This window comes from Oncorhynchus masou, chromosome 9 (genome assembly GCF_036934945.1).
Source record: "Oncorhynchus masou masou isolate Uvic2021 chromosome 9, UVic_Omas_1.1, whole genome shotgun sequence".
Classification (NCBI taxonomy): domain Eukaryota; kingdom Metazoa; phylum Chordata; class Actinopteri; order Salmoniformes; family Salmonidae; genus Oncorhynchus; species Oncorhynchus masou.
The window spans coordinates 60,954,699-60,980,989 of record NC_088220.1 but is presented as its reverse complement, the minus strand read 5'-3'; the positions used below and the strand labels follow the sequence as shown (position 1 = coordinate 60,980,989).

General features: G+C 46.9%; 1 protein-coding gene and 1 long non-coding RNA gene across 10 annotated transcripts in view; both read left to right on the top strand.

Annotated features, from left to right (window-relative positions):
• Positions 1 to 26,291, top strand: part of LOC135546378 (BCAS3 microtubule associated cell migration factor-like) — a 363,062-nt gene that overhangs the window by 128,399 nt on the left and 208,372 nt on the right. For all 7 annotated transcript variants that reach the window (XM_064974752.1, XM_064974747.1, XM_064974748.1 and 4 more), the window contains 3 exons: positions 1,900 to 2,000; positions 12,783 to 12,979; positions 13,152 to 13,249. In XM_064974752.1, the coding sequence (XP_064830824.1) occupies positions 1,900 to 2,000; positions 12,783 to 12,979; positions 13,152 to 13,249 (396 nt within the window). The remainder of the gene's footprint in view (positions 1 to 1,899; positions 2,001 to 12,782; positions 12,980 to 13,151; positions 13,250 to 26,291) is intronic.
• LOC135545275 (uncharacterized) lies at positions 18,865 to 21,042 on the top strand. 3 transcript variants are annotated; one of them, XR_010456440.1, is made up of 5 exons: positions 18,865 to 18,920; positions 18,961 to 19,084; positions 19,807 to 19,890; positions 20,019 to 20,354; positions 20,539 to 21,042. It is a non-coding gene; the product is annotated as an uncharacterized LOC135545275 (long non-coding RNA). The 3 variants fall into 3 exon arrangements; XR_010456438.1 differs by having other exon boundaries at positions 18,876 to 19,084; XR_010456439.1 differs by lacking the exons at positions 20,019 to 20,354; positions 20,539 to 21,042 and adding an exon at positions 19,948 to 20,000 and having other exon boundaries at positions 18,876 to 19,084.

Here is a 26,291-nt window from a genome sequence, read left to right as displayed (position 1 = left end):
GTCTTGCGTTAATGAAATAGTCCACTGTTTCAGACAGGTACTGTAGTGGGCCTTTAATAGTCGTGTATTAGTGGACCAGTGTAGCCATCTGCTGCGCTGGGAAAAAAACCTTTTCCTGAATGCATGACTGCTGTCTGCACATCAAAATGATGTTATGTTTCTCTGAATTGCCCTGTGAAAGCCTAACACTGTAAGATCATATTTTATAACTAGTCATGTTGGAACAGAATAAGCTTGCCCACCTGACCCAGATTTATAATGGGCCGTTTTTGGATTGCATAAACAACAACAGTAATTGTGAAAGGGATGGCCAGGATGTAGGGTTGTGTTCCCAACAACTACAAGTGTGCTTGCTGTAGTTCCTCAGCGTCACAGCTAGGAGAGCTTAAACACCTTATGGTTGAAGACTTTTCTTTGAGTCATAAAAATACATTGAAATGACTTAGGAACTGTGACCACTTGGAGACACCAGTTAGTCCTCTCACTCAAACCCTTGTCATTTTGTTATGTTGCACCTACTCCATATTTTCCAGGAAAAGCGGTGAATTGCACAAAATCAGCAGTGTAATGTTTGGATTCTTGTGTCAGGTGAACTGTTTGGTCTAATAATTTTCCCATAATCTTTAAACTCTTACCTTTAAATTGCTACCATGCTTATGCATATACTTTTCATATTTCTTCTGGAAGAAACATTTCAATTTAGCCGTGTCCATATAGGCCAATTCCCGCGAGTGTAAAGGGTTAAGAAAGTCTGTGAAGACCTTAAAAGCAGCAGACCCAATGGCTGTCTATTGATCTATCTATATATTTATCCAGCCACTCACTCTGGTAGATATGTCTGTAACTGTTTGGTGGGGTCAGTCTGTCTCCATATCCCTACATTCGCTAACACACACGCACACACAGAGGTCTGTCTGTGCTTGGCCCTTGGGGATGACCACTGCCTCCCCACTCAGGAGCATGTCCGTCCGGCTCTCTCAGGCCAATGGAAGCCCCCCCACCCCCACAACGCCGTAACCCGAGCCAGCCAGCAACTGCTCCAAAGCATCAATAATTAATTAGGGAACAGCTATTGCCCCCAAGGGTCAGAGAGCAAGAGTAGAGCAGGAGGGAGAGCGAGTGGAAGGAAGGAAGGAGGGAGGGGTAGTAATGATTTTGTTTAATAAGTAACATAAGCAGGCTTTGTTAGAGAGCAACATAAGTATCTGGCTCGGAACCACACACACCGTCACGCTCCCCGTCTCTCCAGAGCAGGTGAGAGCAGTGTGTTACAAGCTTTTAGGAAAATAAGGTCAGCCTCTCCACAGTGGAAGAGTGTCAGTCGAGGTATTTGTTACAGCGCCGCTGTGTATGTGGTGTCAAACCGACAAGCACACCTCCTTAAGAAGCCTCCCAACACCTGCTCTACGCACCAGAGACCCAGAGAGAGAGCGAGGGAGAGAAAAGGCAAGAGAGGGGGGCGCAAGAGACAGCAGCGCCTTGTGCGCTCCAGATGAGAACTTAACAACTTTATTAGTCATTCCTGCATTAAACAAATTCACCGGGGGGGGGGTGCTAGGCCCTGAGGTGCCAGGAGAAAAGACAGATTTAACACATTGAGCTTTATTCTCCACTCCTGCTTATTCACGCATGTTAATACTCAGTCTGTCTGGGTGCCTCTCTGCCTGTGCTGCTGACGGAGCCTCACTCACACACATATGTGTACACATGTTCTCTCTCACTTACACATGCTCCTACACACACTCAGGCACACACATGCCCTTTTTGCTCTCTTAACTGAGTGTCAGAGAAACAAGCCAACAGGAAAAACTTTTTCTCTCTCTCCTTGTCTGTCTGTCCCTCGCTTTCTTTCTCTCTTTCACTCTAACAAACACCATCAACCTCTCTCTGTGTCCACAGTGGTGCCCCCTGGAAGCCCGGGTCCTGTCACGCGCCACGAGTCTTACGACAGCCTGACGTCAGACCACAGCGGACAGGAGGACGAGGAGTGGCTCTCACAGGTGAGACGGACACTGCCCGCTGGCACCTCTGAGTGATAACCAAGTCAACATCATGAAACACGGCAGCACTAACACGCCTGATTCAGGTAATCTAAAGGGTTGATGCTCAGTTACCGGATAGATCAGGTTTATTAATGCTGGGCTATAACAAGAATGTGCACCTTCTGGGGTTCCACCAGGAATGGAGTGAGGAGCCCTCCCAATCTATAGCAGCATCAAAGCATTTGCATTATCTGCACTCAGTTACCGGATAGATCAGGTTTATTAATGCTGGGCTATAACAAGAATGTGCACCTTCTGGGGTTCCACCAGGAATGGAGTGAGGAGCCCTCCCAATCTATAGCAGCATCAAAGCATTTGCATTATCTGCACTTCACATGTCCTATGATGGCTAAGGAGGGACAGACATCCCTTCAAGAGCCTATCACTCGGCAAACTATTTATTTTCTCTCATAAAGGACTTATCCTTGGCACTAGCCGGTAGTGGGGAAATGAGTGCCTTTTGCGTCCCTTTGACATTTTAAGTCGAAATTGTGCCCAAATATTGAATTTTGAAGAGCCTGTTATACTAAATTAAGTGCCCTTTCATACACTGCTCAAAAAAAATAAAGGGAACACTAAAATAACACATCCTAGATCTGAATGAATTAAATATTCTTATTAAATACTTTTTTTCTTTACATAGTTGAATGTGCTGACAACAAAATCACACAAAAATTATCAATGGAATTCAAATTTATCAACCCATGGAGGTCTGGATTTGGAGTCACACTCAAAATTAAAGTGGAAAACCACACTACAGGCTGATCCAACTTTGATGTAATGTCCTTAAAACAAGTCAAAATGAGGCTCAGTAGTGTGTGTGGCCTCCACGTGCCTGTATGACCTCCCTACACCGCTGGGCATGCTCCTGATGAGGTGGCGGATGGTCTCCTGAGGGATCTCCTCCCAGACCTGGACTAAAGCATCCGCCAACTCCTGGACAGTCTGGTGCAACGTGGCGTTGGTGGATGGAGCGAGACATGATGTCCCAGATGTGCTCAATTGGATTTAGGTCTGGGGAACGGGCGGGCCAGTCCATAGCATCAATGCCTTCCTCTTGCAGGAACTGCTGACACACTCCAGCCACATGAGGTCGAGCATTGTCTTGCATTAGGAGGAACCCAGGGCCAACCGCACCAGCATATGGTCTCACAAGTGGTCTGAGGACCTCATCTCGGGACCTAATGTTCAGTCATGCTACCTCTGGCGAGCACATGGAGGGCTGTGCGGCCCCCCCAAAGAAATGCCACCCCACACCATGACTGACCCACCGCCAAACCGGTCATGCTGGAGGATGTTGCAGGCAGCAGAACGTTCTCCACGGCGTCTCCAGACTCTGTCACGTCTGTCACATGCTCAGTGTGAACCTGCTTTCATCTGTGAAGAGCACAGGGCGCCAGTGGCGAATTTGCCAATCTTGGTGTTCTCTGGCAAATGCCAAACGTCCTGCATGGTGTTGGGCTGTAAGCACAACCCCCACCTGTGGACGCCGGGCCCTCATACCACCCTCATGGAGTCTGAGCAGACACATGCACATTTGTGGCCTGCTGGAGGTAATTTTGCTGGGCTCTAGCAGTGCTCCTCCTGCTCCTCCTTGCACAAAGGCAGAGGTAGCGGTCCTGCTGATGGTTTGTTGCCCTCCTAAGGCCTCCTCCACGTCTCCTGATGTACTGGCCTGTTTCCTGGTAGCGCCTCCATGCTCTGGACACTACGCTGACAGACACTGCAAACCTTCTTGCCACAGCTCGCATTGATGTGCCATCCTGGATGAGCTGCACTACCTGAGCCACTTCTGTGGGTTGTAGACGCTGTCTCATGCTACCACTAGAGTGAAAGCACCGCCAGCATTCAAAAGTGACCAAAACATCAGCCTGGAAACATAGGAACTGAGAAGTGGTCTGTGGTTATTAACTGCAGAACCACTTCTTTATTGGGGGTGTCTTGCTAATTGCATATAATTTCCACCTGTTGTCTATTCCATTTGCACAACCGCATGTGAAATGTATTGTCAATCAGTGTTGCTTCCTAAGTGGACAGTTTGATTTCACAGGAGTGTCATTGACTTGGAGTTACATTGTGTTGTTTAAGTGTTCCCTTTATTTTTTTGAGTAGTGTATATTGTACAGCACTAAGACAATTCTACAAACCTGATTTTTTTAAATGAATAAAGACTTGATAAAGTTCCCAAATTGTGCATTTTGACATGTCCCTCTGCATTCTCTGTGACTTCTGGGAACATTTAACCTACTTAACCCCAACATGTCTCAAATGTTTTACTGTCATTGTAAAGCCCTAGTTGTTGCTTTGACAAAATCATTCATTAAGATGATTATTTAATGTTATTAGTGATTCATTTTAAGGTATAAAAAAACAAACCCTGTACATCATTTTAAGGTCAGTCCTGTTACAGGAACTGAACTCTCATTTTAATATGGTGAAACTATTCCTTTATAAATATTTTTTCCAAAAGAAATCACGAACATCTAATAGTTATATCCTAGTGTAAAAACAGCTGGTTCTACTCTTTGGCCATTTTCTGTTGTTTTTTGGTGGAAAACTGAGTGTGTCAAGTATAACATGTCAACCCTGTCACCCATAGATAGACAACTTTTTTTGTGAAGCCTGCATTCAATCGCCACTCCCTGCCCTCCAAGCTTCCTTTCCCCCTGTCACGAGAGGATTCATGGCTGATTTAAGATGAAATCGTCAACCCCGTTACGGTCAACCCTGTTACTTTATTTGGCGCTTAATAGGCACTTACTCTAGTAATTTCTGAGATGGGAGAAAGTTTTTTGTGTTCTTTAAGACAGAATGTGTTTGTTTTTTCCACCAAGTTAACTTACTCAAAGGGCACCAAATTGGTGGACCCAGGAGCTAATAGGTGGTTTTTGGACTAAGTGGCTCTTGACTCTTAGATTCCTTGTCTTTGGCCAGCGGTGCATGATTCCACTATTACAGCATGAAATAAGATTACATTTTAATCTTATACCAAATAGTGGTCATTTTGGCACTGAGTACTGCCGTGAGATGTGGTTTGGAGGGATATACAGTGCCTTCGGAAAGTATTCAGACCCCTTGACTTTTTCCACATTTTGTTATGTTACAGCCTTAATCTAAAAGAGTAAAGAAAAACTATTCCTCAGCAATCTACACACAGACTCGAAATTGAGCATCGGTGCATCCTGTTACCATTGATTATCCTTGAGATGTTTCTACAACTTGATTGGAGTCCACCTGTGTTAAATTCAATTAATTGGACATGATTTGGAAAGGGGCACACCTGTCTGTATAAGGTCCCACAAAAATGTCTGCCGCATTGAAGGTCCCCAAGAACACAGTGGCCTCCCTCATTCTTAAACAGATTAAGTTTGGAACCACCAAGACTCTTCCTTGGTGGTTCCAAAAAGGGCTCGGTCAGGGAGGTGACCAAGAGTCCAATGGTCACTCTGTCAGAGCTCCAGTGTTTCTTTGTGAAGATGGGTGAACCTTCCAGAAGGACAACCATCTCTGCAGCACCAACCAGGCCTTTATGGTAGAGTGGCCAGATGGAAGTCACTCCTCAGTAAAAGGCAAATGACAGCCCGCTTGGAGTTTGCCAAAAGGCACCTAAAGGACTCTGACCATGAGAAACAAGATTTTTTGGTCTGACGCAACCAAGTCTGGAGGAAACCTGGCACCATCCCTACAGTGAAGCATGGTGGTGGCAGCATCATGCTGTGGGGATGTTTTTCAGCAGCAGGGACTGGGAGACTAGTCCGGATTGAGGGAAAGATAAACAGCGCAAAGTACAGAGAGATCCTTGATGAAAACCTGTTCTAGAGCTCTCAGGACCTCAGACTTGGGTGAAGGTTCACCTTTTAACAGGATAATGACCTTAAGCACACATCTCAAAACCACTCATGCGTTGTCTTTGCTAAGTGCAGCGACGCTCCCCATTCAGCGTGATAGAGCTTGAGAGGATCTGCAGAGAAGAATGGGAGAAACGCCCCAAATACAGGTGTGTCAAGCTTGTAGCGTCGTACCCAAGAAGACTCGAGGCTGTAATCACTGCCAAAGCTGCTTAAACAAAGTACTGAGTAAAGGGTCTGAATACGTATGAAAATGTGATGTTTCAGGTAGATTTTTTTGAAAATGTATTAAAAAAATACCTGTTTTTGCTTTGTCATTATTGGGTATTGTGTGTTTTAACCTTCGCTCTCTCTCCCCCTTCTCTCTCCTCTTCCATCCTATCATCTCTTCCCTCTGCTCATACCTTCTCAACCTTTCTCCTGATTCTGCCTCCTCAACCCTCCTCTCTTCCCTTTCTGCATCCCTTGACTCTCTATGTCCCCTATCCTCCAGGCCCCGGCTCGGTCTCCTCCCCGCTCCGTGGCTCCATCATTGCTATTCATTTTAGAATGAGGCTGTAACGAAACAAAATGTGGGAAAAGTCGAGGGGTCTAAATACTTTCCGAAGGCACTGTATGGTTGTGATATTAACATTACAGAAAGATAAGTTGTATGGTTGTGATATTAACATTACAGATAGATAAGTTGTATGGTTGTGATATTAACATTACAGAAAGATAAGTTGTATGGTTGTGATGTTAACATTACAGATAGATAAGTTGTATGGTTGTGATGTTAACATTACAGATAGATAAGTTGTATGGTTTGATGTTAACATTACAGATAGATACCTTGTATGGTTGTGATGTTAACATTACAGATATATAAGTTGTATGGTTGTGATGTTAACATTACAGATATGCCTGTGCCATTAAACCCCTACAACTCATCCAGAACGCCGCAGCCCGTCTGGTGTTCAACCTATGGTTGTAATGTTAACATTACAGATAGATAAGTTGTATGGTTGTGATGTTAACATTACAGATACGTTGTATGGTTGTAATGTTAACATTACAGATATATAAGTTGTATGGTTGTGATGTTAACATTACAGATATATAAGTTGTATGGTTGTGATGTTAACATTACAGATAGATAAGTTGTATGGTTGTGATGTTAACATTACAGATAGATAAGTTGTATGGTTGTGATGTTAACATTACAGATAGATAAGTTGTATGGTTGTGATGTTAACATTACAGATAGATAAGTTGTATGGTTGTGATGTTAACATTACAGATAAGTTGTATGGTTGTGTTGTTAACATTACAGATAGATAAGTTGTATGGCGATACAGTTGAAGTCTGAAGGTTACATACACCTTAGCCAAATACAGTGGGGAGAACAAGTATTTGATACACTGACGATTTTGCATGTTTTCCTACTTACAAAGCATGTAGAGGTCTGTAGTTTTTTATCATAGGTACACTTAAGTAATTAATTAATTTGCATTTTATTGCATGGCATAAGTATTTGATACATCAGAAAAGCAGAACTTAATATTTGGTACAGATACCTTTGTTTGCAATTACAGAGATCATACATTTCCTGTAGTTATTGACCAGGTTTGCACACACTGCAGCAGGGTGTTTTGGCCCACTCCTCCATACAGACTTTCTCCAGATCCTTCAGGTTTCGGGGCTTTCGCTGGGAAATATGGACTTTCAGCTCCCTCCCCATTTTCTATTAGGTTCAGGTCTGGAGACTGGCTTGGCCACTCCAGGACCTTGAGATGCTTCTTACGGAGCCACTCCTTAGTTGCCCTGGCTGTGTGTTTCGGGTCGTTGTCATGCTGCAAGACCCAGCCACGACCCATCTTCAATGCTCTTACTGAGGGAAGGAGGTTGCTGGCCAAGATCTCGCGATACATGGCCCCACCCATCCTCCCCTCAATACGGTGCAGTCGTCCTGTCCCCTTTGCAGAAAAGCATCCCCAAAGAATGATGTTTCCACCTCCATGCTTCACGGTAGGGATGGTGTTCTTGGAGTTGTACTCATCCTTCTTCCTCCTCCAAACACGGCGAGTGGAGTTTAGACCAAAAAGCTCAATTTTTGTTTTATCAGACCACATGACCTTCCCATTCCTCCTCTGGATCATCCAGATGGTCATTGACAAATTTCAGACGGGCCTGGACATGTGCTGGCTTGAGCAGGGGGACCTTGCGTGCGCTGCAGGATTTTAATCCATGATTGCGTAGTGTGTTACTAATGGTTTTCTTTGAGACTGTGGTCCCAGCTCTCTTCAGGTCATTGACCAGGTCCTGCCGTGTAGTTCTGGGCTGATCCCTCACCTTCCTCATGATCATTGATGCCCCACGAGGTGAGATCTTGCATGGAGTCACAGACCAAGGGTGATTGACTGTCATCTTGAACTTCTTCCATTTTCTAATAATTGTGCCAACAGTTGTTGCCTTCTCACCAAGCTGCTTGCCTATTGTCCTGTAGCCCATCCCAGCCTTGTGCAGGTCTACAATTTTATCCCTGATGTCCTTACACAGCTCTCTGGTCTTGGCCATTGTGGAGAGGTTGGAGTCTGTTTGATTGAGTGTGTGGACAGGTGTCTTTTATACAGGTAACGAGTTCAAACAGGTGCAGTTAATACAGGTAATGAGTGGAGAACAGGGGGGATTCTTAAAGAAAAACTAACAGGTCTGTGAGAGCCGGAATTCTTACTGGTTGGTAGGTGATCAAATACTTGTGTCATGCATTAAAATGCAAATAAATTACTTAAAAATCATACAATGTGATTTTCTGGATTTTTGTTTTAGATTTCGTCTCACACAGTTGAAGTGTACCTATGATAAAAATTACAGACCTCTACATGCTTTGTAAGTAGGAAAACCTGCAAAATCAGCAGTGTATCAAATACTTCTTCTCCCCACTGTACATTTAAACTTTTTTTTTAACAATTCTTGACATTTAATCCTAGTAGGAATTTCCTGTCTTAGGTCAGTTAGGATCACCACTTTATTTTAAGAACGTGAAATGTCAGAGTAATAGTAGAGTGATATATTTCAGCTTTTATTTATTTCAGCAATTTCCCAGTGGGTCAGAAGTTTACATACACTCAATTAGTATTTGTTAGCATTGCCTTGAGATTGTTTAACTTGGGTCAAATGTTTCGGGTAGCCTTCCACAAGCTTCCCACAATAAGTTGGGTGAATTTTGTCCCATTCCTCCTGACAGAACTGGTGTAACTGAGTCAGGTTTGTAGGCCTCCTTGCTCGCACATGCCTTTTCAGTTCTGCCCACACATTTTCTACAGGATTGAGGTCAAGGCTATGTGATGGCCACTCCAATACCTTGACTTTGTTGTCCTTAAGCCATTTTGCCACAACTTTGGAAGTATGCTTGGGGATATTGACCATTTGGAAGCTTTAACTTCCTGACTGATGTTTTGAGATGTTGCTTCAATATATCCACATAATTTTCCTTCCTTATGAATTGCCAGTCCCTCCTACAGCAAAGCTCCCCCATAACATGATGCTGCCACCCCCGTGCTTCATGGTTGGGATGGTGTTCTTTGTCTTGCAAGCATCCCCCTTTTTCCTCCAAACATTATGGCCAAACAGTTCTATTTTTGTTTCATCAGACAAGAGGACATTTCTCCAAAAAGTACGATCTTTGTCCCCATGTGCAGTTGCAAACCGTAGTCTGTCTTTTTTATGGTGGTTTTGGAGCAGTGGCTTCTTCCATTGCTGAGCGGCCTTTCAGGTTATGTCGATATAGGACTTGTTTTACTGTGGATATAGATACTTCTGTACCTGTTTCCTCCAGCATCTTCACAAGGTCCTTTGCTGCTGTTCTGGGATTGATTTGCACTTTTCGTACCAAAGTACGTTCATCTCTTGGAGACTAAACGTGTCTCCTTCCTGAGTGGTATAACGGCTGCGTGGTCCCATGGTGTTTATACTTGCGTACTATTGTTTGTACAGATGAACGTGGTACCTTCAGGCATTTGGAAATTGCTCCCAAGGATTAACCAGACTTGTGGAGGTCTACAATTTATTTTCTGAGGTCTTGGCTGAATTGTGATACGGTGAATTATAAGTGAAATAATATGTCTGTTGTTGGAAAAATGACTTGTGTCCTGCACAAAGTAGATGTCCTAACCGACTTGCCAAAACTATAGTTTGTTAACAAGAAATTTGTGGAGTGGTTGATAAATTAGTTTTAATGACTCCAACCTAAGTGTATGTAAACTTCCGATTTCAACTGTATGACCCCACTATCTTCAGCTTGGTTAACCCTTCACTCCCTCATTTCTGAAGCCTGATCTCTGCAAGGAACCATCACATCTCCTCCAGTAATCATTTCTGGCCATATATAATGGATTGGGGTAAATGTTTCCAAGTTATTCTGTAGTTAGTATCCACTATGATAGTGTTTCCGGGAGCCAAACCAACTACCGTCTTTCTACCATCTCTTGCACCAAAAATACTGAAGCTTGGCCGTATTTATGCTTGTGCTGTGCTATTATTAGCCGGGCGAAGTCTTTTTAATGGAGATTGGCAGCCAGGCCACTAGGGGGAGTTGTGCTGTTTTGATAAGGTTGTGCTTCAAACTCCCAAGCAGTGATGGGGACACAGTACTATGGGGGGGGGGGGGGTGGTGTCTGTCAGACAAACTAGTTAAGCCGAGGTTCTGACTTATTCCACTCAAGAAAGATACCACAGAACTTGGAGGTTGTAGCATTGCTATCCTCAGGAAACAGCACAGTGAATTTTAAATGACTTTAAATAATTCTGACACTGAATAGCTCCTGTAAATCATTGGATGAGGCTCCTCAACATGGCATCTCACTTGTCCTCCAGTTTATCCCAACACACTTACCTTGTCACCTTTCAAATTCAAATGTGAAATGGCACTGGAAGACAGAACACTGGTCTTGATCCATTGTAGAAACGAGCCTTCCAAGGTCATGCTGTCAATTCTGTTCTGTACAATAGTCTGGAGGATAAATAGTGAAACATGTATAGTATGATGATAATGGATAGATTGAGTTAGAGCACCGCTGTCTTGTGGATGTCATTAAATGATATTCCTTCATTAGATTATCAGCAGTGTTCAGAATCAGATGGATCTGCTTTTTTCTATTGAAGCGCCACATCGTGACCTTTGCCGTCCGTCTGGGCGCTGTATGTAGCGCGACTCAGGAGACATTGCTTGTGTCCCAAATGTCCCCCTTTTCCCTTTATAGTGCACTACTTTTGACCAGGGCCCATAAGTCTGGTCAAAAGTAATGCATTATATATTGAATAGGGGGCCATTTGGGACATAGCTTTGGTGCGTAATAGTGTAAGTGGCTCTCAGGTCTGTCAGATGACAACAATGCCAGAAGCAGCACCACAGATTCCCCCTTATCCTCCTGGTTTCAATACCCCTCCATCAAGTCATCAGGTCAGGCTCTGACGGTCATGACACATTCTATTGGGTTATTGCAGTAGCGACCAGGCCTCTGGAGACTGGACCATAATTCTCTCCCTCCTCCACTTCCTGTGCTATACAGTGACTTCATATCAGACGTCCCTAAGCTGTTCTATCAACAGTTCTTTGGTGGTTCTGTGAGCTCTACACAACTCTGTGATAACTCGTATTGTCAGGCACAGTATGTCAGGGCGCGACAGACAGGAGGGCGGAGGTGAGAGACCAACATCTGGCCCTGCGCCCTGACACTGAAGAGAGCCATGGCATCTGTTGATATCTGGGGCTGGGCGACACTAATGTACACACACTGAAATCGTCTGTCTGTCTGTGTGTGGCCTAATTTACACAGCTGTGCCAAACCACTTATCACTCACACCCCATGGACGTATTATGAGACCCTATGCTGTCACCCCTGTCTTGGCTCTTCCACAGCCAAATAGACATAAGTGTGGAAGGAGAGGAGCCTGTGTTAAATAAACAAGACCGAAGGATTGAGAGGAGCTCTTAGTGAGGAAGAGAGTTGGAGAGGGGATAAGGGAGAGAGAATGAGAGCGAGGGATTGAGGCAGAGAGATTTTGAGGGCAGAGAGAGATTGAGAGAGAGGGATTGAGGGAGAGGGCAGAGAGGGATTGAGGGAGAGGGCAGGGAGGGATTGAGGGAGAGGGCAGAGAGGGATTGAGGGAGAGGGCAGAGAGGGATTGAGGGCAGAGATAGAAAGGGCGGGGAGGGATTGAGGGAGAGGGCAGAGATAGAAAGGGCAGAGAGGGATTGAGGGAGAGGGCAGAGATAGAAAGGGCAGAGAGGGAGAGGGATTGAGGGAGAGGGCAGAGATAGAAAGGGCAGAGAGGGATTGGGTGTAAAGAGAGGTAAAAGCTAGTTAGAATTGTTCTGTCCTCTCCTCATCTCCCCATCCATCTAGTGTAACATTACTGACAGACCTTTCTGGAGTCTGCCACGCTGTCATCTGAATGCCCACCATGCCATCACTCAGCGGACAGACGCTGCAGAAAGCTGTTCCTCAGCCTTAACGGCCACGGTGGCATTTCTCTGAAACAGTGACGCTAATGTGGCTCTGACGCTCGTCCTCTAATCCCATTGCCATGGAAATCTGTCTCCCTCATTTCCTCTTCCCCTAACTCACGCCGCTCCGCCCGCAAGCTCACTGAGACTACATCGGCTTGTCTCTGTGGACAACAGGCTTTAGTCTGACAGGTTTACATCCTGAACGGATGTGGACAGTGACGCTGTAGTAGTTATTTTATTCGTCCCAAATGGGAAACTGGTTTTCAGCAGTTTGTACACAAACACAGTACCAGTATTTAGTTCTACCTAAATGAAATAAAACAAAGATAACTGCACAGTCCATTCCAGTGATTTTACGCTTCTAGCATGCTATTGCTAACGTTGTTGTCTGGCCCCTACCAGGTGGAGATAGTCACCCACACAGGGCCTCACCGTCGGCTGTGGATGGGTCCTCAGTTCCAGTTTAAGACCATCCACCCATCTGGTCAGACTACGGTCATCTCCTCCTCCTCCTCCGTGCTGCAGTCCCAGGGCCCCAGCGACATTCAACAGCCTCTGTTGGACTTCCACACTGATGACCTGGACCTACACAGTCTCAGGTAGGTAGACAATCATGCTGCCGTAGTTGTCTGTAACTAATGCTATTTTTAACAGGTCTCAATGGTGCTAATTATATATACTGTATAAATAACATGAAATCTGCAAATGAACACAGCATAACAGCAGTTAAAGAAACACACACATAGTAACATTACATGTCTGTGTGTGTAGGATCCAGCCAGTGCGTTCTGAGCCGGTCAGCATGCCTGGTTCCTCTCGGCTGGTGGCTGAACGGAGGGGACAGGGGACGGTCATTGATACAGGATCAGGTAGTAATCATGCTACTGTATACTCTACCGTCTGTCCTGCCTGTCTGTCCTGCCTGTCTGTCCTGCCACTCTGTCCTGCCTGTCTGTCCTGCCACTCTGTCCTGCCTGTCTGTCCTGCCTGTCTGTCCTGCCTGTCTGGCTGTCTGGCTGGCTGTCTGGCTGGCTGTCTGGCTGGCTGTCTGGCTGGCTGGCTGTCTGGCTGGCTGTCTGTCTGGCTGTCTGGCTGTCCGTCTGGCTGTCTGTCTGTCGTATGGGACTGTCTGTACCTGGTTCAATACAGATTGTCTGTGTACACACACACACACACACACACACGCACACACACACACGCACACACACACACACACACACACACACACACACACACACACACACACACACACACACACACACACACACACACACACACACACACACACATACGTAAATGCAAAACCCGTGAACTGTGTCTTCTTCATAATGATCATAACATTTTGGCTGTGGGCCTAGCCTACACTCAAGCCTTTGTTTTCCTGTTCAGACACACAATCACATTAACCCTTTAAAACCAGCCACATAATGAACAAACATGATAATCTAGTCGGACTTTTCACAGTATCCAAGCCAGAAATCACCCTAGTGATAACCATAATCATAACCCTGCATTGTGATTGGATGAGTGGACCTAATGTAGACCTTTCTGGTCTCATCTGTGAATTAGATTAGATTGATCTGCTTTAAAGATAGTGTCTTTTTACGTTTGGCCTTTTCTTCATCCTGTTAGGCTGTTAGGGTTTAATCCAATCATGTTGAGATGAAAGCCGGCACGTACAGTGTTGTTCTCTAGGGGTTATTGCTGTTATACTGATCTTGTGAGAATCCCAATTGGATTTAGTGCTTGTGTTTTTATGTCATGGTGAAGCCACCGTTGGGATCAATGTGACTGGTATGATGTTGTGGTATTTCTGCCGTGTGTTCAGTACGGTCTTATGATCCGGTGATTGAGTCGATTAATAGTAAAGGCCTTGGATGTAGAAGGTACAGTAACCTCGTTTGTTTTATCACCACTGTATCTTCACTTGAAGCACAAGGCCCTGTTTTGACGAGGTATCTCACTCCCTTTCACCAAAAACCTAAATCATCAACAAAGTACATTCTTACCTGGTCTGAACCAGGAAGAATCTCTCTCTCTCTCTATCGTTCTCTCTATTGTTCTCTCTCTCTCTATCGTTCTCTCTATTGTTCTCTCTCTCTCTATCGTTCTCTCTATTGTTCTCTCTCTCTCTATCGTTCTCTCTATCGTTCTCTCTCTCTCTCTATCGTTCTCTCTATTGTTCTCTCTCTCTCTCGTTCTCTCTATTGTTCTCTCTCTCTCTATCGTTCTCTCTCTCTATCGTTCTCTCTCTCTCTATCGTTCTCTCTCTCTCTCTATTGTTCTCTCTCTCTCTATCGTTCTCTCTCTCTCTATCGTTCTCTCTATTGTTCTCTCTCTCTCTCGTTCTCTCTCTCTCTCGTTCTCTCTCTCTCTCGTTCTCTCTCTCTCTCGTTCTCTCTCTCTCTCGTTCTCTCTCTCTTGTTCTCTCTCTCTCGTTCTCTCTCTCTTGTTCTCTCTCTCTCGTTCTCTCTCTCTCTCGTTCTCTCTCATTTTCTCTCTATCATTTTCTCTCTCTATTGTTTTCTCTCTATCGTTTTCTCTCTCTATCGTTTTCTCTCTCTATCGTTTTCTCTCTCTATCGTTTTCTCTCTCTATCGTTTTCTCTCTCTATCGTTCTCTCTCGTTGTCTGAAGGAGGAGGAGGAGAGGCGGTAGGAGGAGGAGAGATGAAGGGAGGGGAGTGATGGTTATCAGTTTCAGCTCTCTGGCCTGCCACCGGTGTGGCGCCTCTTATCTCACACACACATCTCTTTTCTCTTACCTTCAAAAGGACAAGTGTGTGTTCTTTTTGCCATGGATTAGTGCAGATTGTGTGTGTACATGTTTTTTTGCAGCTAATGTAGCCAAGGTCCCAGCAACTTGTGATTTGTATAAGTGCTTAGTGACAGTAACATCAGTCATACAGTAAGTTAGTTCCACTGTAGAGACTCTGCCAGTCATTTGGACTCATAGACAGTCTCCCCAGTGTCTGGGATGTTATCTCTGTATGTGCTGTATCCTACAGCACACACTCCACTAAGACATTCCCCAGGGGCTTAGGACTGGATCACGCACGCACACACGCACACACACATATTTATGGGCAGGGAGGAGGGAAGTGGAAGCTCCACAGCCAATGTCTCACTTTTCCATCCTAAACAAAATCAATGGGACATGTAGCCGCCATTATCAATACTGTCTATCTGGTCCCGAAGAGTCACTATGAGGGCCTGTGTGTGTGTCTGTGTGTGTCTGTATGTTCCACACACGTAGACTAGGTGAGTGTCCTGGTAGACTACACAGGATCATTCTGTGGTACGGCGGGACCAAAGAAACAATGCTTGAGGCCACAAACAAAGACAGAAAGGCTGTTCATCTTCTCTGTGCTGATATCTCTCTGACAGGGATCACAGCGTCCCTACAGTCTAGATAGGTAGTTGTTTTGTTATGACTCAGTTAAGAAAACACGTTGCTCCTTGTTCTGGAGAAAAACACTTCCTTTACCCCCCCGCTTGTGTGTGCCGAGCTGGCGTGACTTTTATCGGAAGCCAGGGATCTAACTTGTTTTGTTGCTGGCGACAGAGCACGGAGGCAGAGAGACGATGCAGGCATGTTATGAGACAGCTATCACGTGTGTCCTCTTGATAGGAGGAGAAGGAGAGGTCACGGCACCAAAGAAACTTAGTGAACACTGCTGCCGTCAGGCATTAAAAGTGTGTTTAGTCCATTAAACAGAGACAGTTGGTATTTATGGTCTAATCAATGTTGGATCTGTAGCTGACAGCCATTAGAGAGATAAGAACATCTGAGAGACTACCTGACACTATACCTGACACTATCACAGCTTATGCTGCTGCTCACTGAGACAGAGAGATATGTTTCCCATGCCAATAAAGCCCCTTGAATTGAATTGAGAGAGACAGATTGTCACCTGCTCAGTGCAGCCCCTCCTTGTCATGCAGCCCCCAGGGCAGGAGGGGCTTTCCCCAGCTGTTGTAGTAAGAGGTGGAGGGATGGATGAATCGGGAGGGGAATGGGTGAGTCCCTTCAACTGCCCAGGAAGGTAGAGGGGCACCTGCACACACACAGAGTAACTGATCCTTAACCCTATACCCCACAATTACCTGAGCAGCCATAAAGGCCTCCTGTGTGTGGAGAGATAGTGGCCACATTCACAACTCTACCATTATGCCATATGATCTCTTCCTTTAAGGAAATGGGGGGGGATATCTTTCTTTCATTACCCGTGACCTCACTCCCTCCTCTTTCCCCCCCATATACCCTTATTTTTCCCCATCTACTCTTCTTTCTCTCCTCCCATCAATGGGGTCCTTGTCACCTGTCCCCTCTGCTCTCTAAGGGTTTCACGTCTTCCGGTGGCCTGGGGGTTGCCAGGACAATAAGTTGGTGGCACCAGTTCTAACAGAGATCTGTTTTGTCATCACACCCCTGTAATCAGCCAGTGAATGATACCATTCTTATCACTACACCGCTTTGTCTGACAGAGAGGAGGAGAGGGAGGGTTAGAGGAGGAGAGGGAGGGTTAGAGGAGGAGAGGGAGGGTTAGAGGAGGAGAGGGAGGGAGGGAGGGTTAAAGGAGGAGGGGGGGTTAGAAGAGGAGAGGGAGTGAGGGTTAGAGGAGGAGAGGGAGTGAGGGTTAGAGGAGGAGAGGGAGAGGGGGAGGGTTAGAGGAGGGAGGAGAGGGAGGGAGGGTTAGGGAGGAGGAGAGGGAGGGAGGGTTAGAGGAGGAGAGGGAGGGAGGGTTAGAGGAGGAGAGGGAGGGGAGGGTTAGAGGAGGAGAGGGAGGGAGGGTTAGAGGAGGAGAGGGAGTGAGGGTTAGAGGAGGAGGGGGAGGAGAGGGAGGGAGGGAGGGTTAGGAGAGGAGGAGGAGAGGGAGGGAGGGTGAGGAGGAGGAGGAGAGGGAGGGAGGGTTAGAGGAGGAGAGGGAGGGAGGGTTAGAGGAGGAGGAGGAGAGGGAGGGAGGGTGAGAGGAGGAGATGGAGGGAGGGTTAGAGGAGGAGGAGAGGGAGGGCGGGTTAGAGGAGGAGAGGGAGGGAGGGTTAGAGGAGGAGGAGTTGGAGGGAGGGTTAGAGGAGGAGGAGAGGGAGGGAGGGTGAGAGGAGATGGAGGGAGGGTTAGGAGGAGAGAGAGGGAGGGTTAGAGGAGGAGAGGGAGGGAGGGAGGAGAGGGAGGGAGGGTTAGAGTAGGAGGAGAGGGAGGGAGGGTTAGAGGAGGAGGAGAGGGAGGGAGGGTTAGAGGAGGAGAAGATGGAGGGAGGGTTAGAAGAGGAGAGGGAGGGTTAGAGAAGGAGAGGGTAAGAGACTGAGCAAGAGCGGGGGGAAAGGGGGGGTGAGAGAGCGAGAGACATGAAGGCCTAGCTTTTCTATCCCCACTGCTATTTCTCCCTCTGTCCTCTTTTCTTCCTCTTTTCTCTTCCTCCTCTCTTTCCTGGGGAGATAACAGTAAATGGTTTCAGCTTGTTTTGGTAGCTGCCTGGATGTAATGTTGCCGTGTCTGTTGTCTTTTTTAAGACTTGGGGGGATGGGGGGTTTCTGGTGAGTGTGGGTGCATGAAATGGATGGAAGTGGAAGCTGGAAGAACGTGTGTGTGACATTGATTAGTGTGTGCTGATGATCAGGGTTAGTGCACTTTTGAGCTGGAGAGAGAGCCTGTGTGCAGTGCTGTGGTAGTGGATGCCATAGGTGTTCTGTGTGTGTAATGCCAGGGGGCAGTGGATGCCTGTGTGCAGTGCTGTGGTAGTGGATGCCATAGGTGTTCTGTGTGTGTAATGTGGATGTGTAATGCCAGGGGGCAGTGGATGCCATAGGTGTTCTGTGTGTGTAATGCCAGGGGGCAGTGGATGCCATAGGTGTTCTGTGTGTGTAATGCAGTGGATGCCATAGGTGTTCTGTGTGTGTAATGCCAGGGGGCAGTGGATGCCATAGGTGTTCTGTGTGTGTAATGCCAGGGGGCAGTGGATGCCATAGGTGTTCTGTGTGTGTAATGCCAGGGGGCAGTGGATGCCATAGGTGTTCTGTGTGTGTAATGCTGGGGCAGTGGATGCCATAGGTGTTCTGTGTGTGTAATGTGTGTAGTGGATGTAATGCCTGGGGCAGTGGATGCCATAGGTGTTCTGTGTGTGTAATGCCAGGGGGCAGTGGATGGGCTGTGGTAGTGGATGCCATAGGTGTTCTGTGTGTGTAATGCCAGGTGGGCAGTGTTCTGTGTGTGTAATGCCAGGGGGTAGTGGATGCCATAGGTGGTAGTGGATGCCATAGGTGTTCTGTGTGTGTAATGCCAGGGGGGGGGCCATAGTGGATGCCATGGAGGTGTTCTGTGTGTGTAATGCTGTGGCAGTGGATGCCATAGGTGTTCTGTGTGGGTAGTAATGCCAGGGGGCAGTGGATGCCATAGGTGTTCTGTGTGTGTAATGCCAGGGGTAAGTGGATGCCATAGGTGTTCTGTGTGTAGTGGATGCCATAGGTGTTCTGTGTGTGTAATGCAGTGGATGCCATAGGTGTTCTGTGTGTGTAATGCCAGGGGGTAGTGGATGCCATAGGTGTTCTGTGTGTGTAATGCTGTGGCAGTGGATGCCATAGGTGTTCTGTGTGTGTAATGCCAGGGGGCAGTGGATGCCATAGGTGTTCTGTGTGTGTAATGCCAGGGGGTAGTGGATGCCATAGGTGTTCTGTGTGTGTAATGCTGTGGCAGTGGATGCCATAGGTGTTCTGTGTGTGGATGCCAAGGTGTTCTGTAATGCCAGGGGGTAGTGGATGCCATAGGTGTTCTGTGTGTGTAATGCCAGGGGCAGTGGATGCCATAGGTGTGTGTGCCAAGGTGTTCTGTGTGTAATGCCAGGGGGCAGTGGATGCCATAGGTGTTCTGTAATGTGTGCAGTGGATGCATAGGTGTTCTGTGTGTGTAAGGGGGCAGTGGATGCCATAGGTGTTCTGTGTGTGTAATGCCAGGGGGCAGTGGATGCCATAGGTGTTCTGTGTGTGTATGCCAGGGGGTAGTGGCCATATGCTGCCATAGGTGTTCTGTGTGTGTAATGCCAGGGGGCAGTGGATGCCATAGGTGTTCTGTGTGTGTAAGTGGATGCCATAGGTGTTCTGTGTGTGTAATGCCAGGGGCAGTGGATGCCATAGGTGTTCTGTGTGGATGCCATGCCAGGTGTTCTGTGTGTGTAGTGGATGCCAGGTGTTCTGTGGGGCAGGGGGTAGTGGATGCCATAGGTGTTCTGTGTGTGTAATGCCAGGGGGCAGTGGATGCCATAGGTGTTCTGTGTGTGTAATGCCAGGTGTTCTGTGTGTGTAATGGGGTAGTGGATGCCATAGGTGTTCTGTGTGTGTAATGCCAGGGGGCAGTGGATGCCAGGATGGATGCCATAGTGGATGCCATAGGTGTTCTGTGTGTGTAATGCCAGGGGGCAGTGGATGCCATAGGTGTTCTGTGTGTGTAATGCCAGGGGGTAGTGGATGCCATAGGTGTTCTGTGTGTGTAATGCCAGGGGGTAGTGGATGCCATAGGTGTTCTGTGTGTGTAGTGGATGCCATAGGTGTTCTGGGTAATAGTGGATGCCATAGGTGTTCTGTGTGTGTAATGCCAGGGGGCAGTGGATGCCATAGGTGTTCTGTGTGTGTAGTGGATGCCATAGGTGTTCTGTGTGTGTAATGCCAGGGGGCAGTGGATGCCATAGGTGTTCTGTGTGTGTAATGCCAGGGGGCAGTGGATGCCATAGGTGTTCTGTGTGTGTAATGCCAGGGGGCAGTGGATGCCATAGGTGTTCTGTGTGTGTAATGCCAGGGGGCAGTGGATGCCATAGGTGTTCTGTGTGTGTAATGCCAGGGGGCAGTGGATGCCATAGGTGTTCTGTGTGTGTAATGCCAGGGGGCAGTGGATGCCATAGGTGTTCTGTGTGTGTAATGCCAGGGGGCAGTGGATGCCATAGGTGTTCTGTGTGTGTAATGCCAGGGGGCAGTGGATGCCATAGGTGTTCTGTGTGTAATGCCAGGGGGTAGTGGATGCCATAGGTGTTCTGTGTGTGTAATGGGGTAGTGGATGCCATAGGTGTTCTGTGTGTGTAATGCCAGGGGGCAGTGGATGCCATAGGTGTTCTGTGTGTGGATGCCAAGGTGTTCTGTGTGTGTAATGCCAGGGGGCAGTGGATGCCATAGGTGTTCTGTGTGTGTAATGCCAGGGGGTAGTGGATGCCATAGGTGTTCTGTGTGTGTAATGCCAGGGGGCAGTGGATGCCATAGGTGTTCTGTGTGTGTAATGCCAGGGGGTAGTGGATGCCATAGGTGTTCTGTGTGTGTAATGCCAGGGGGTAGTGGATGCCATAGGTGTTCTGTGTGTGTAATGCCAGGGGGCAGTGGATGCCATAGGTGTTCTGTGTGTGTAATGGCAGGGTGTGTAGTGTCACTTTAGGGACGACATGTCAGTTTGGAGACAATGTCACCCCTAAAGTTCCAGCCTTTACCCTCCATGTAAGGCACTGGGCCGTTGTGGGCACACATGCATGGATGGATATGTTTCTGAGGGGATAGATAGCCTATAGATAGATATTCCTTACGTCTCTTCAGGGGGAAAGTCGTTAACACTGACAAGTCCACTCCGAGACGACCCTGGAGTCGACACCATGCAAAGTTGGTGACAAATCTCTTTCTCCTATCACTTCGTCCCTCCACTCCTATCACTTCGTCCCTCCATAGGTGTTCACTGCCCTATGTCACCCCTAAAGTTCCAGTTCTCCATGTAAGGCACTGGGCCGTTGTGGGCACACATGCTGGATGGTCCCTCCACTCCTATCACTGACTTCGACCCTGGTCCCTCCTCTCTCTCCCCAGCATATGCCTCCCACTCTCTACGAGCCTACCCCTTCCCTCCCTCGTCTCCATGACACTAACTCATTTTGGCAGTGTCTCCAGTGCAGTGTGGGATAATCCAACTGGGCGGGGTGTTAAAGTAGGTCCCAGCCGGCCCTCTCAGCTCCATAATGGATCGATCTGGACGACCCCACAGCCGGCAGCTGTAATGGTATTTTTTACACCCAGCTAGCTAGCGGAGGCGGAGCAGAGTAACGCTAATGCACACCGCCGCCCTCCAACACACTCCATCTGTAAAGCAGTGTGGGGGTCGCATCGCTGACAAGTGGTTAAAAATGAATAGGAGATGGAAAATGAGAACGCAGTCAGGAGGGAGAGCGGGAGGGAGAAAGTGAGAGATGATAGAAACAGAGGGGTGAACTCATTTCAGTCTCCCAATGTGGGGATGCTTGTCGGAAATGCTTTCTATCACTATCATTCTTTTTCTAGTTCCTCCCTGTCTCGCTGTCTCTCTTTCTTAGTCCATATGGCAAAATTCCACATGTTCTATTCAGCCCAGTTGAAGTTAGAATGTGGGGCAATATCGCCCCACCTAAGTAATTGGAGGGGAAACTTTAGCTATTTGTAGTCTATTCACAAAGCCCAGGTGGCACAATGGTTGTTTTATAGTTATTTTAGTCTCCTGATGGTTTTGTCCTTGTGCGGGTTGAGTTGTGGAGTCGATATTATGAGCTGTTGAGGGATTGGCAGGGCTGGGAGGTTGAAAGGATGTTACCATGGTTTCCGATGGCATAGGGGAAGTCACAGTGTCATAGAATGGTCAGGTGACGACTGCCTTACCCCCCCTCATCTTTCCTCTCTCTCTCGCTCTCTCTTTCTCTCTCTCTTTCTCTCTCTTTCTCTCTCTCTTTCTCTCTCTTTCTCTCTCTTTCTCTCTCTCTCTCTCTCTTTCTCTCTCTTTCTCTCTCTCTTTCTCTCTCTTTCTCTCTCTTTCTCTTTTTCTCTTTCTTTCTTTCTCTCCCTTTCTCTTTCTCGCTCTCTTTCTTTCTCTTTCTCTTTCTCTCTCTCTCTTTCTCTCTTTCTCTCTCTCTTTCTCTCTTTCTCTCTTTCTCTCTTTCTCTCTCTCTTTCTCTCTCTCTTTCTCTTTCTTTCTCTCTCTCTTTCTCTCTTTCTCTCTCTCTTTCTCTCTCTCTTTCTCTCTTTCTCTCTCTCTTTCTCTCTCTCTCTTTCTCTCCCAACCTCCCCTGGTCGGTCAGCCCCAGTGTCCAGGTGTGGAGATGTGTGCTGCAGGTAATTTCCTCTGCAGTTGAGCTAGTGTGTGTGTGTGTTAGATGATATCTGCTCACCTGGTCCACCCCAGCCACAGAAGCAGTCTTTGTATATTCATTGTAGTGGGCAACACACACACCCCTCCAGCCAAGTCACCTTCCAGCTAACGGATACATGTGACACCAGCCAGGTAGAGAAAGGGTCGGGTGTGTGAGAGAGGGCAAGAGGGAGAGATGAAGTGTGTGTTTGTCTATATTGCGTGTGTCTGTATTGTGTGTGTGTGTGTGTGTGTCTGCATTGTGTGTCTGCATTGTGTGTCTGCATTGTGTGTCTGCATTGTGTGTGTGCATTGTGTGTGTGTGCATTGTGTGTGTGCATTGTGTGTGTGTGCCTGCATTGTGTGTGTGTGACAGGAAGAGTTGGCAGCCTTTCTCTCCTCACCTGGACATTAGGTCCCACGGACGTTTTACTGGAGTGTGTTTCCAATCACCGGAGGAACGTGAAGAACGTCCGCTTGGGGCTTTGTGTGTGTGTGTGTTTGCACGTGCGCAGCCATAGGTAGAGAAGGATGGTGAGAAAGAAATGGAGAAGGATGGAGAGAAAGAAATAGAAGGATGGAGAGAGAGAGAAATGGAGAGAGAGAGAAATGGAGAAGGATGGAGAGAAAGAAATGGAGAGAAAGAAATGGAGAAGGATGGAGAGAAAGAAATGGAGAAGGATGGAGAGAAAGAAATGGAGAAGGATGGAGAGAAAGAAATGGAGAAGGATGGAGAGAAAGAAATGGAGAAGGATGGAGAGAAAGAAATGGAGAAGGATGGAGAGAAAGAAATGGAGAAGGATGGAGAGAAAGAAATGGAGAAGGATGGAGAGAAAGAAATGGAGAAGGATGGAGAGAAAGAAATGGAGAAGGATGGAGAGAAGGAAATGGAGAAGGATGGAGAGAAAGAAATGGAGAAGGATGGAGAGAAAGAAATGGAGAAGGATGGAGAGAAAGAAAAAGAGAAGGATGGAGAGAAAGAAAAAGAGAAGGATGGAGAGAAAGAAAAAGAGAAGGATGGAGAGAAAGAAAAAGAGAAGGATGGAGAGAAAGAAAAAGAGAAGGATGGAGAGAAAGAAAAAGAGAAGGATGGAGAGAAAGAAAAAGAGAAGGATGGAGAGAAAGAAATAGAAGAATGGAGAGAAGGAAATGGAGAAGGATGGAGAGAAGGAAATGGAGAAGGATGGAGAGAAGGAAATGGAGAAGGATGGAGAGAAGGAAATGGAGAAGGATGGAGAGAAGGAAATGGAGAAGGATGGAGAGAAGGAAATGGAGAAGGAAATGGAGAAGGATGGAGAGAAGGAAATGGAGAAGGATGGAGAGAAGGAAATGGAGAAGGATGGAGAGAAGGAAATGGAGAAGGATGGAGAGAAGGAAATGGAGAAGGATGGAGAGAAGGAAATGGAGAAGGATGGAGAGGATGGAGAAGGATGGAGAGAAGGAAATGGAGAAGGATGGAGAGAAGGAAATGGAGAAGGATGGAGAGAAAGAAATGGAGAGGGATGGAGAGAAATAAATAGAGGGATGAGAGAAAGAAATAGGATGGAGAGAAAGAAATGGAAGGGGATGGGAGAAAGAAATAGGATGGAGAGAAAGAAATGGAAGGGGTTGGGAGAAAGAAATAGGATGGAGAGAAAGAAATGGAATGGGTTGGGAGAAAGAAATAGGATGGAGAGAAAGAAATGGAAGGGGTTGGGAGAAAGAAATAGGATGGAGAGAAAGAAATGGAAGGGGTTGGGAGAAAGAAATAGGATGGAGAGAAAGAAATAGAAGGATGAGAGAAAGAAATGGAGGGATGGAGAGAAAGCGAAAGGACATGCACCCTCCAGAGTCCGCATCATCAGCAATAGCGTCATCTCTAGGAAACATAAAAGGGAGGAAAAGAAAGAAAGCGAGAGGGACATGAATCTCTCTGATGTGATGTCCACTGGTTCTGTCAGCACCTCTGCTGCTTCGTAGCGTCTTCACTGTCGACCCAAAACCAACCTGACGCTTTTCTTAGTGAGCTCTTTCTTTGTCCTTTTCTTCTGTCTTGAATTTGTAGTAACATGCAGTTGTGTTTGTGTGTTGTCTGTGATGTGTCATGAGGTTTTATCTGTTTGTAAAAGTGCAGCTTTATGTAGGTATACTGCAGGTGTCTGTATTTTTGTATGTGTTTGTTTGTTTTTATATTTGTGCCGCTTTTGCTGTACATTGCTGTCTCTTGAATGCATCCCCTCTTTCTTCTTCCGAGGTTTCCTCCACTTCCCCTCTGTCTCTCTCTCTGTCTCTCTCTCTCTGTCTCTCTCTGTCTCTCTCTCTCTGTCTCTCTCTCTCTGTCTCTCTCTCTGTCTCTCTCCCTGTCTCTCTCTCTGTCTCTCTCCCTGTCTCTCTCTCTGTCTCTCTCTCTGTCTCTCTCCCTGTCTCTCTCCCTGTCTCTCTCCCTGTCTCTCTCCCTGTCTCTCTCCCTGTCTCTCTCCCTGTCTCTCTCCCTGTCTCTCTCCCTGTCTCTCTCCCTGTCTCTCTCCCTGTCTCTCTCCCTGTCTCTCTCCCTCTCGCCTGTCTCTCCCTCTCGCCTTCTCTCTCTCTCTCTCGCCTTCTCTCTCTCTCTCTCGCCTCTCTCTCTCTCTCTCTCTCTCTCCCTGTCTCTCTCCCTCTCGCCTGTCTCTCTCTCTCTCTCTCTCTCTCGCCTTCTCTCTCTCTCTCTCTCGCCTCTCTCTCTCTCTCTCTCTCTCTCGCCTTCTCTCTCTCTCTCTCTCTCTCGCCTTCTCTCTCTCTCTCTCTCGCCTTCTTTCTCTCTCTCTCTCTCTCTCTCTCTCTCTCGCCTTCTCTCTCTCTCTCGCCTTCTCTCTCTCTCGTCTTCTCTTTCTCTCTTTCTCGCCTTCTCTCTCTCTCTCGTCTTCTCTCTCTCGCTTTCTCTCTCTCTCGCCTTCTCTCTCTCGTCTTCTCTCTCTCTCGCCTTCTCCTTTTCTCTTTTTCTCGCCTTCTCTTTTTCTCGCCTTCTCTCTCTCGGCTTCTCTCTCTCGGCTTCTCTCTCTCGCCTTCTCTCTCTCTCGCCTTCTCTCTCTCTCGCCTTCTCTCTCTCTCGCCTTCTCTCTCTCTCGCCTTCTCTCTCTCTCGCCTTCTCTCTCTCTCTCTCTCGCCTTCTCTTTCTCTCTCTCTCGCCTTCTCTCTCTCTCGTCTTCTCTTTCTCTCGCCTTCCCTTTCTCTCGTCTTCTCTTTCTCTCTCTCACCTTCTCTCTCACACCTTCTCTCTCACACCTTCTCTCTCGCCTTCTCTTTCTCTCTCTCACTTTTTCTCTCTCGCTCTTTCTCTCTGTCAATTTAAGGGCTTTATTGGCATGGGAAACATGTTTACATTGCCAAAGCAAGTGAAATAGATAATAAACACAAGTGAAATAAACAATAGAAAAAAGTATTATTCCAAAAGAATATAGACAGGTCAAATGTCATATTATGTCTATATACCGTGTTGTAAAGAAGTGCAAATACTTAAAGTACAAAAGAGAAAATAAATACATATGGGTTGTATTTACAATGGTGTTTGTTCTTCACTGGTTGACCTTTTCTTGTGGCAACAGGTCACAAATATTGCTGCTGTGATGTCACACTGTGGTATTTCACCCAGTAGATATGGGAGTTTATCAAAATTGGGTATGTTTTCAAATTCTTTGTGTAATCTGAGGGAAAAATGGCAGGAGGTAAGGAAGTGCAACTCAGTTTCCACCTCATTTTGTGGGCAGTGAGCACATAGCCTGTCTTCTCTTGAGAGTCTGCCTTCAGGGGCCTTTCTCAATAGCAAGGCTATGCTCACTGA